The 10,406-nt window shown below is 62.6% G+C and overlaps 2 protein-coding genes across 2 annotated transcripts; both read right to left on the reverse strand.

Moving 5' to 3' along the window:
* Positions 1-952: 952 nt before the first annotated feature.
* On the reverse strand, positions 953-9,887 carry LOC122686700 (collagen alpha-1(III) chain-like). The gene is given in 4 exon segments (XM_043891881.1): positions 953-2,984; positions 2,986-3,532; positions 9,436-9,730; positions 9,821-9,887. Coding segments are annotated over 4 exon segments (2,802 nt in total). The 3' UTR covers positions 953-1,091.
* Positions 5,574-9,420, reverse strand: LOC122686875 (translation initiation factor IF-2-like). Its single transcript, XM_043892219.1, has one exon. The coding sequence runs from the start codon at positions 7,214-7,216 to the stop codon at positions 6,518-6,520; it is 699 nt and encodes a 232-aa protein (XP_043748154.1). The 5' UTR covers positions 7,217-9,420; the 3' UTR covers positions 5,574-6,517.
* Positions 9,888-10,406: the final 519 nt, after the last annotated feature.

The following is a 10,406-nucleotide window of genomic DNA, read 5'->3' on the forward strand; positions in this document are numbered from 1 at the left end:
GGATCTCCCTCTCCTGGGGGCTGGGGACTGCCTGACTCTGCCCCTTCTGGATGCTGGAGGGTGCCTGGGTCTCTCTCTCCCGGGGGCTGGGGGCTGCCGGGCTCTGCCCCTTCTGGATGCTAGAGGGTGCCTGGGTCTCTCTCTCCCGGGGGCTGGGGGCTGCCGGGCTCTGCCCCTTCTGGATGCTGGACAGTGCCTGAATCTCCCCCTCCCGGGGGCTGGGGGCCATCTGGCTCTGCCCCTCCCTGGGACTGGAGGCTGCTGGACTCCGCCCCTCTCCCAGTAGCGCTTGGGGGCCCCCCTGACCACCCCTGGGGGCTGGAACCTGGAGCGCCTCATTTCTGCCTGCAGCGAGCATCACTCCCACCGAACCGCTCGTGGGCCGTGCTGAGCTGAGGGGCATCATCTGGCCTGCCTGGGCCTGTGCTGGGAGCGTGGGGCTCCCTGAGGGGAACGGGGCTTGGCTCTCTGCAGCTGGGGCCCGCTGCTCCTTGGGGGGGCCCTCGGTGTGCCCCGCCTGCTGCCTCTGCGGGCGCCCTGGGCCCTTCCCGACATGCCCACCAGGAGCCTCCTCTGGGGCTGCCTCCTCCCGGGGCCAGCTCCCAGCCTCCCTGACCCCTCGCGAGCTGGGCCTCTCGCCCCAAAGGCCTTCTCCCTTCCTTCCAGAACCATCCCGACTCACAGCCCCTGGGGACCCCTCCTCTCGTCTGGGGTGACTTTCTCCCGTGCCCAGGCTGGCCCTCTCTCCTCCCACCACTTGCCCGGAAGCCTGGAGGTCAGGGTGCTCATGGGCCCTGTCCCCCCGTGGCCCGTCTGCTGCTGTGGACGAGAGGGCGGGCTGGCGGGAAGGCCTGGCACCGAGGGAAAGCTGTTCGCTGGACAAGAGGCCCACCCTGCCCTCTGCCTGCTGCTTCTCAGGAAGCTGCAGCCTCGGAGTCCCTGCCCCGTGGCTGCCCCGTGGTGCCGGCAGGCCCGGGACTGGAGCTGGGGGCTCAGGGCTGTCCCCCCAAGGGCTCTGCCGCGCGGTGCCTGCGACTCTGCCTCCTGCTGCCACCTTCACTCCGCCTGTGGCCACGTCACCTGCAGCCAGTTCACTCGGAGCCTTCGGGCGGGGCTGGATGGCCAGGGTCGGAGTGCCGGGGGCCTCCTGAGGGGGGCCAGGCGGGGACCCCAAGGCCGAGCTGTGGCTGCTGGGCTGGCGAGCAGCCTCCTCGGCCACGACGCCCACGAGACCCGGGCCTGCGGGCCCCCCAGCCCCCCCCACCCTCCCGCTGCCCAGCTGCCCCGTTTCTGGGGCTCGGGGCTGGGGGACTCGGGGAGGCCCCACGCACGGGCTCCCGCCTGGGGGCTCTGACACTGGGCGGCGTCTGTTCATTTGCGGAGGAGGCTCTGTTCTCACCAAAATCACAGCTGGCGCTCCCTGCAGCTGTCAGCACGCGCCCAGCTGACTCCAGGGGTGGCGGGGGCCCCCCACGTCCTTCCTGCTCACTCGGGGGTCTCCTGTCCACAGGGCTCGTCCCAGCCCCAGCCGGTGCCACTGGCCACTTGGGGACACCCATCCCGCTGCTGCTGCCAGGAGCCGCGGGCGCCGGCACATGCTGACCACCAGGTGCACGGCCCGCGCGGCCACTCTGACGGTTCTCCCAGGCACTGGTGTCACCGCCCGGCCGCTCCTGCGGTTCTGACGGCCAAGGCGGCTCAGAACTCACGGGGGACACGTCCTCCCCACGCACGTCCTCCCCACGCACGTCCTTGGGCTTCAGGAGCCAGTGTGAGGCGCCAGGCCCAGGTCTGGGGTCCTTTCCTCCCAGGGAGCTGTTCTGTGGCTCTGTCGGGACAGCCGCAGGGACGTCTGGACGGCGGGCAGCAGTACCCCGTGGGGCCGTGTGCCTCGGCTCCGCCCCTGAGCCCTCTGGCTGCCGGGCGGCCAGGCTCAGTTCCAGCATCGGTGCACCCCAGCTCCCACTGTCAGCCATGGGGGGATGTGGGGTGCCTGGGTTTCCAGTCACACCGACCCCACCCAGAGGACCCCAGCCTTGGTCTCCCAATGCCCTTTGCGGGGTGGCGGGAGGGGGCGGCATCGTGTGGACCACCGGGAGTCTGACGGTGACCTGTGGGGGCTCCATGGCCGGCTGTGTGCGCCGCACGGCCTGGGCGGAGGGTGCAGTGACCGCGGCCAGTTGGGGGATGTGTCCCGGCGCCTTTTCTTCTGGGAAACTCTCTTGGACGGCGAAGAGGGGTTCCGGCACCCAGTCCACACTTGTTGTGTCCATCTCATCCTCTGAGCTGCAGACGGTCAGGGTGAGCTCGGGACCCACCCCCGCGCTGCCTCCGGAGAGTCCTGGCTGCGGTCCCAGACTTGCTTCCCTGGCCCCCTGAGCAGCCCAGGGAAGACCTGGGCTGGCTGGGCCCAGCGCAGAGCTCGCAGGCTTGCCGCCAGGACGGGCTTGGCACCCAGGGGAGGCTGCAGCGGGGGCTGTCTGGGGGACACACTCGGGCCCCACACCTGGGAGCTCTGTCTCCAGGCCGTCCCTGGAAGCTGCAAGCCAGGGCGTGGAGGGCTGCGGGGGCCGCCACGCCGGCTCTCTGCTCCCGCCGGGGGTCTCTGCCCCGCCGGGGGAGGTGCCCGTCTCCCCTTGGGGCGCACGGCCCACGCCCGTGTGGGTGACTCGGGTGCCGTGGGACAGCCAGCTCCGGGGTCCGCAGACCACGGTGGCGACGCTGAAGGGCAGCGTGGGCTCGGTGGAGCAGGCCAGGAGGCGGGTGGGCGGCGCGCGGAGGCAGCTGCTGGCCAGGGTGGCCATGCGCAGCACGCGCGGCTCCGGCCGGTGCAGCGTCCTCCGCGGCGGGCGCTTCTTCGCGCGCTCCTCCGCGCGCCGCGGCAGGAGGCCGGCCTCCGCGCACAAGCCGCCGCTCTGCGCGAACTTCTCCCGCAGCCTGGCCAGAGCCGCGCTGCGCCCGCCGCCCACTCTCGCCTTCGCGGCCGAGCCCCCCGGAGGCTGCGGGCGGCTCCGCGGGAGGCTGCTCTGCGGCCTGCTTCTCCTCCGCGGCCAGGAACACCTTCAGGATGCTCTTCACAGAGCTCCTCCCAGCCGGGAGGGCCCGCGGCTTCTCGCGGCCCGGCAGCTCCCTGCCGGGGGCCGGGCGGCCGGCCGCCTCCCCGGCCTTCTCCAGTAGCTTGTGGATGGTGGCCGCCACCAGGCTCCGGCCAGGGCCCTGCTTGTCCTTGAAGATCAGCCGCCCCACCTCTCGGGTCTTCTTGAGGCGGGGCTCGCGGCCGCTGCCCATGAACCTGGCCTGGAGCAGCTGGAAGCGCGTGGGCCGCCGCTGGGCATCCTGGGGCTCCGGGGCCCGGCTCGCCCTCCGGGCGGCAGGAGGCCCCGGGGGCGCGTCCTCGCGGTAGGTCAGGTAGAGCAGCAGGCTGCTGAGGATGGCGCGGGCCGCCGGGTTGCACGTCACCCGGCTGACCTTCTTTTTCAGGGCTTGTACGTCGATGGGCGTCTTGTCGCTGCAAATCTTGCTGTTCCTGGGGCTGCAGAAAAAGAATGAATCGTCACAGATTTTATCATCGTTTTTCTAGGGTGAGTCTGTACAACATTTCTCATGGGACGATCCCATTTAAAACACCCCAAGAAGCCCAGAAATGGGGCCTGGGTGCCGAGGGGCTTAGCTTCCCACGCCCCTCTGGGCCACTGTGTCCCTTTCTGTTAACTGGTCATTGTTCTGACCCGGGCCCTCTGCAGAGCTTGGAGAGAGCACTTTGGAAAATGGCTTGCACCTGCAGTGTTCACATTTTTTTAATGCGGGCCTTCCTTGTTTGAAGCTACAGGCAAAGGAGAAAAGGAAAGGTATTCCCATTTGAATGCAGAGTTCCAAACAATAGCAAGGAGAGATTAGAAAGCCTTACTCAGTGATCAGTGCAAAGAAATAGAGGAAAACAATAGAATGAGAAAAACCAGAGATCTCTTCAAGAAAGTTAGAGATATCAAGGGAACATTTCATGTAAAGATGGGCACAATAAAGGATAGAAGTGGTATGGACCTAACAGAAGCAGAAGATATTAAGAAGAGGTGGCAAGAATACACAGAACTATACCAAAAAGATCTTCATGACCCAGATAACCACAATGGTGTGATCACTCACTTAGAGCCAGACATCCTGGAATTCAAAGTCAAGTGGGCCTTAGGAAGCATCACTATGAACAAAGCTAGTGGAGTGGTGGAATTCCAGTTGAGTTATTTCAAATCCTAAAAGATGATGCTGTGAAAGTGCTGCTCTCAATATGCCAGCAAATTTGGAAAACTCAGCAGTGGCCACAGGACTGGAAAAGGTCAGTTTTCATTCCAATCCCAAAGAAAGGCAATGCCAAAGAATGCTCAAACTACCGCACAATTGCACTCATCTCACACGCTAGCAAAATAATCCTCAAAATTCTCCAAGCCAGGCTTCAGCAATACGTGAACCGTGAACTTCCACATGTTCAAGCTGGTTTTAGAAAAGGCAGAGGAACCAGAGATCAAATTGCCAACATCTGCTGGATCATTGAAAAAGCACAAGAGTTCCAGAAAAAACATCTAATTCTGCTTTATTGACTATGCCAAAGCCTTTGACTCTGTGGATCACAACAACTCTGGAAAATTCTGAAAGAGGTGGGAATACCAGACCACCTGACCTGCCTCTTGAGAAATCTGCATGCAGGTCAAGAAGCAAGACTTAGAACTGGACATGGAACAACAGACTGGTTCCAAATTGGGAAAGGAGTATGTTAAGGCTGTATATTGTCACCCTGCATATTTAATTTATATGCAGAGTACATCATGTGAAATGCCAGGCTGGATGAAGCACAAGCTGGAATCAAGATTGCCAGGAGAAATATCAATAACCTCAGATATGCAGATGACACCACCCTTATGGCAGAAAGCAAAGAGGAACTAAAGAGCCTCTTGATGAAAGTGAAAGAGGAGAGTGAAAAACTTGGCGTAAAACTCAACATTCAGAAAACTAAGATCATGGCATCCAGTCCCATCACTTCATGACAAATAGATGGGGAAACAATGGAAACAGTGAGACTTTATTTTGGGGGGCTCCAAAATCACTGCAGATACTGACTGCACCCATGAAATTAAAAGACACTTGCTCCTTTGAAGAAAAGCTATGACCAACCTAGACAGCATATTAAAAAGCAGAGACATTACTTTGCCAACAAAGGTCTGTCTAGTCAAGGCTATGGTTTTTCCAATAGTCATGTATGGATGTGAGAGTTGAACCATAAAGAAAGCTGAGCACTGAAGAATTGATGCTTTTGAACTGTGATGTTGGAGAAGACTCTTGAGAGTCCCTTGGACTGCAATGAGATCCAACCAGTCCATCCTAAAGGAAATCAGTCCTGAATATTCATTGGAAGGACTGATGCTGAAGCTGAAACTCCAATACTTTGGCCACCTGATGCAAAGAACTGACTCATTGGAGAAGACCCTGATGCTGGGAAAGATTGAAGGAGGGAGAAGGGGACGACAGAGGATGAGACAGTTGGATGGCATCACCGACTCCATGGACATGAGTTTGAGTAAACTCCGGGAGTCGGTGATGGACAGGGAGGCCTGGCATGCTGCAGTCCATGGGGTCACAAAGAGTCAGACACGACTGAGCAACTGAACTGAGCTTTGTCTGCATAACGTAGGAAAAAGCATAAGGAGACAGAACCATATTCTGTGGTTCTGTCGGTTCCTCCATCCGCACCTTGCCCTGACGCAGCCCCAGGGGAACATCCCCAGCTCTGAACTCTGCCCGCCGTGGACAGTGGCACTCAGGCCCTGGAAGGTCTGGCCGGGGAGACTCGGTTCCGGGTCTCACTAGGGTGGGAGTGATGGGGGCGGGGACGATGGAGTGGGGGCCCCAGGGCAGGAGTGGGTGCACTTTGCTGTGCCTGGAGGGAGGAGGGCTGAGGCCACTGCTGGGCCCCGCCTTCCTGAGCCCCTCGGAAACACTCCCAGAGAAACCCCGAGACCGAGGGGCCTGAGCCCCCCACTGCAGCCCTGTCCCCAGGGTCCTTGCACCCCAGCCCGGCCACCTTCCGCCGGTGCCACCACAGGATTCCCGGGGCGGGGGTCTCAGCCCCGCGTCCAGACCAGACACTCTCCCCTGAGCGTGTCCGCTGAGTGCTGTCCAAGCGTCCCGCCTGCTGGGGCCCCAGCCTCTGCAGTTAGTCATTTGGCAGACAGCCCAGCCCTCCCCTGCTGGCTGCGCGTTCCCGGAGAGGATCGGTACAGGGCGAGGATTACTGGGCTGTGTGTGGGCCCGGGACACATGCTAAGTGGCTGACGCTGGGAGTGGCGGGCAGAGCCTCGGAAACCAGCACTTCTGAGTCTGCGGGGAGAAGTCTGTGCTGGGAAAGTGCTGGAGACGCAGCGGGCAGAGACACTGAGGCTGGACGCAAGCCTGCGAACAACTTTCTTTTCATACTTCTATTTTTGCAGAAGCGAGAGCTCTATTTTCAGAAGCTGCCCACGAACTTCTCTTAAGGGGCCGTTTGGGGGTTCTCTGGCGGTGTCAGAGCTGTGGGCCCCTTGGCGAGCCGGGCGCACGCCCACTGCCTGGGAGCGGATGTCGGGCTGAGTTGCTCCGGTCCAGGCGGAGGGGGCTGGACGCGTCCGCCGACTTCTCCTGGGAACCCTGAGTTCACCGCGGCGCCGTGAACCCGCACAGAATACGCCTTCGCGCGTTCGCCTCGGCCCCCAGGACCCAGAGCGGCTGGTCTCGGGCGCGAGACTTGCTTTTCCGGCGGGTTTCCGGAACGCAAGCGGCTGCCGGCCCAGGGACCACCGTGAGAGCCTCGTGGAGCGGGGCCTCTCCAGCCTCGGACCCTGACGTGGGGGGCGAGGCGCCTCAGATAAGCCAGCCATGAAGGTGCTGAGGCCCGAGGGGCGCAGTGACCGCGGCTGAAACAGAGACAGCGGGCGGGGCGGCACCGGACGTCTGACGCCTGCGGCGAGCTGAGCGGTGGGCCCGCCGGAGGGGCCGCGCCCTGGGCTTGCGGGCAGCCCTGCTGCCCCGCGTCCTCTGCGGCAGCTGCCCCGGCCCTCCCTCGGCCCCGGCGCGCTCCCACCCCAGGCCTCTGCAGCAGCTGCCCATCACAGGGGTCCGCCCAGCGCTGCCTGGAGGACTGGCCGCCTGCGGCTTCGTGTCCAGCCCCCAGGGGTGGCGTGACCAAGCCCATCCCAGGAGGAGAGGGTAGCACGTTTCTCCCGGGGCCCTGTGTAAACAGTAGGGCCGCAGTAGACCTTCCCAATGTAGTCCGGTCAGGAACTCAGGCTCCCGAGAGGTCACTTGAAACACAGGATCACCAGTCACCGACGGTGACACCGCGTCCCACCCTGGCTCATGCCGGCCCCCTGCGGCCGTCACAGGGGGGCGGGACCCCGGGGTCCTCCCCCGCTCCTTGTCCTAAAAGGCAGAGGCTGTCCAGCGCCCGCGGGGGCCACGCCCCCCACCGGGGCCCCTGGTCTGCCTCACGTGGGCTGGGCCTGGCCTGGGCTGGCTCTGCCGCTCATTGGCATGTGTCCAGGGGCAGCGACTGGACAGCCCCCGCCCCCGCGTCCCCCGTGAGATAAGGGTCTCCTGGGCACAGGCTGCCTCCAGCGCTGAGGGTCGGATACTATTTCAGGACCTGAGATTTAAATAGCAGAGTGCTGTGGGGACCCACCCGTCATGCCTAGCGACAGCTGCTGCCGTGTGTGTGCATGTGTGCGTGTGTGTGCGCGCGTGTCTGTGTCCGTGTCTCTGTCTTGACATGTCTCTGTGTGTGTCTGTGTGTCTCTAGGCATTGTCTGTGTGTCTCTAGGTGTGTCTGTGTGTCTCTGTGTGTGTCTGTGTGTCTCTGTCCGTGTTTCCGTGTGTCTGCGTGTTATAAGAAGGAGAGATGATGACCCTGCAGTAACTGGGGCCCAGTGTGAGCACAGAAACAGTGGGCGAAGCTGGGCGAAGGGAACATGGATTCCTTGAGCTGTTTGCGATTTTGTGCTTAAAGTGCTTGAAAACAAATGGGACAGGACAGGGAGGAAGAAAAGCCACTACTCTGACAAGGGCCTGCAGGGCCCTGGAAGCAGACCGCCCCTGGGCCGGGGGCTGCGTGAGCCCTGGCGGGGTGGGTGAGGCTCCCGGTCACAGGTGGGCTGCTGCTGCCTGTGACCGCAGGGCTGGCCCGTGGTCAGGCTCCGGCCAGCCAGCGTCCCCTCACCCGTGTCTGGGGGCTGGCGTCCCCTCGCCTGTGTCTGGGGGTCGGCGTCCCCTTGCCCGTGTCTGGGCGCGGGCAGTTGAGGGGAGAAGCCTACGGAGCTGGCGTGGGCCTGGCCTGGCCATCACCTTGTCTGTGGCTCAGCACCGGAACCTGAGCCCCGTCCAGGGAAGCCGAGGCTGAGCGGGTGGCCGGGCGCTGGAGCCCCAGAAGGCTCGAGGCTGGCATCCACCCACCACGCTGGGTGCTCACGTCATATCTACTCCTTCACCGGGAACAGGTCAACACAGGGGGGCTCTTAACCCAGGTGGTCGGTGCTCCCACTGTCGCCCCAGGAGTCCCCTCCACCTTTGGGGTGAGTCTCGGGGATGGTTTTCAGACTCCACGTTTGGCTGGAGCACGAAGCTGGATGTTTCCTGCCCCGTGGGTTGGCGTGTGGTTGCTGTTTCCCTCCGTCTGCTCTGGTGCTGGGCTCACAACTGATGGGGGGTCAGTGAGGTGGGGGGTGCTGGGGGTGGGGATTGGCTTGCTGGAGGGCCCCTCCCTGGAGCCGTGGCGCGGGGTGTGAACCTGCGGCTCTCACACCCATGTCCTGACCAGCCGCGGGGCCGTGATGCAGGCGGGCAGCACAAATGCAAGAGGGGGATGGCCACAAACTCGGGGCAACGGGATCTCAGGCAAGAGCTGAGGAGACAGAGAGGGACGCGTGTGATGGTCCAGGAAGACGTCCAGGGAAGTATCAAGTGAAAAACGCCCAAAACAAGTCACAGGTATTGTATGATTCCTATCTGTGCAGAGAAGTCATGTGTGTGTATCACACAAATGCACGTGTGTGGCACCCCGCTTACCCTCACTGTGTGTGTGCAGAGCCTCCTGGAAGCACGTGTAGGAGCCGTGACCTCTCACCCTGGTGACGCTAGTCGGGTGAGAGTTTGAGGGATCCCGGCTCCCACACCCCAGTTTATGGGCTGGGTTTCTGAAGCTGTGTACGCATATCCCTTTTCTAATAAAAATGACATCAGCGAGTATTACATTTTAGAACATCTGAGTAGGTGTGAGATTCTCTTTCATGATTTTTTTCTTTTCAAGATTTGCGTTTCCCTGGAATAGGAAAAGGAAGCAGGGGAACGAATTTCACTCTAATTTTATGAGCCTGAGAATCAGTGTGTTTTAATTTATAGTCAGTGTGTAAGTAGACTCACTGCCTGATTCCCAAGGAGGTGGTTAGTTCTCCTGCATCGTCACGGGGGGTGGAGGCCCCACGGCTCCAGCCCAGCGGCTCCCAGTCCCCTGGGCACACGGCATGGAGACCGTGAGGAAGCCCAACAGGTCCTGCGCGCCTGGGCCGGGGTCGACTTACCGTAGCTGGCTGCCGTTCCTGGAAGACGACTCTGTGAATCTCCGCACCCCAGCCCCGCCTGCACCCACGCGGCGGGGCACCTGCCTTCCCCTGACCCCGACTGCCGAGCGTCCTGCACACGGAGGTTAGTTCAGTGGCTCAGAGCCGCAGCGTGGAGCCCCCGGTCACGATGCGCGTGAGGCCAAGGGCCTGTCAGCGGCCAGGGGCCCCGCGGGCCGGCGCAGCACCACCCATGGCCTTGGCTGGAAATGCGCCCCCCGGTTGCTGCGGCCCGGGGCTGGGGGTGAGTGCCATGCGGTCTGGTGGGGATGCACCTGACCGCTCCGCAGCAAGCCTTCACCCCGCGGGGCCTGCCACCCCAGGACGGGCCCGCCAAGCTGGCGAAATGCGTGTTACGTGTCAGCTGCTACCCACTGTCTGCTCACACCAGCCGCTGCTTCACAAAGGTTGTGATCAGGGTTATTTTTAACAAGAGCAAGTGTCCTCAGGGAGAAGCCCGACCGCAGGGATCAGGCCCAGCTCTGTCCTCGTCGGCGAGCCTGGGGCAGGGCAGTGCCGGGCGCCGGGGCTGCACGCGGCTGTTTCTGGGCGTCCTTGGTTAATCGCTCCCGGAGGGGCTGGTGTTAAGCACTGGTGTGATTAAACACGCGGGCTGGAGGTTAGACGAGCGCGTGGGGCACCCCGAAGCCTCGGACTGGGGGCCGCTCTTCCTCCTGGTCTGGACACGCCGCGGTGAGGGTGCAGATGGAGCGGCTGCCCCCCGGGGCTGGGGACCAGAGGTGTGTGGGGTGGACAGGCCCCGCTAAGAGCTAG

This window comes from Cervus elaphus, chromosome 30 (genome assembly GCF_910594005.1).
Source record: "Cervus elaphus chromosome 30, mCerEla1.1, whole genome shotgun sequence".
Lineage (NCBI taxonomy): Eukaryota > Metazoa > Chordata > Mammalia > Artiodactyla > Cervidae > Cervus > Cervus elaphus.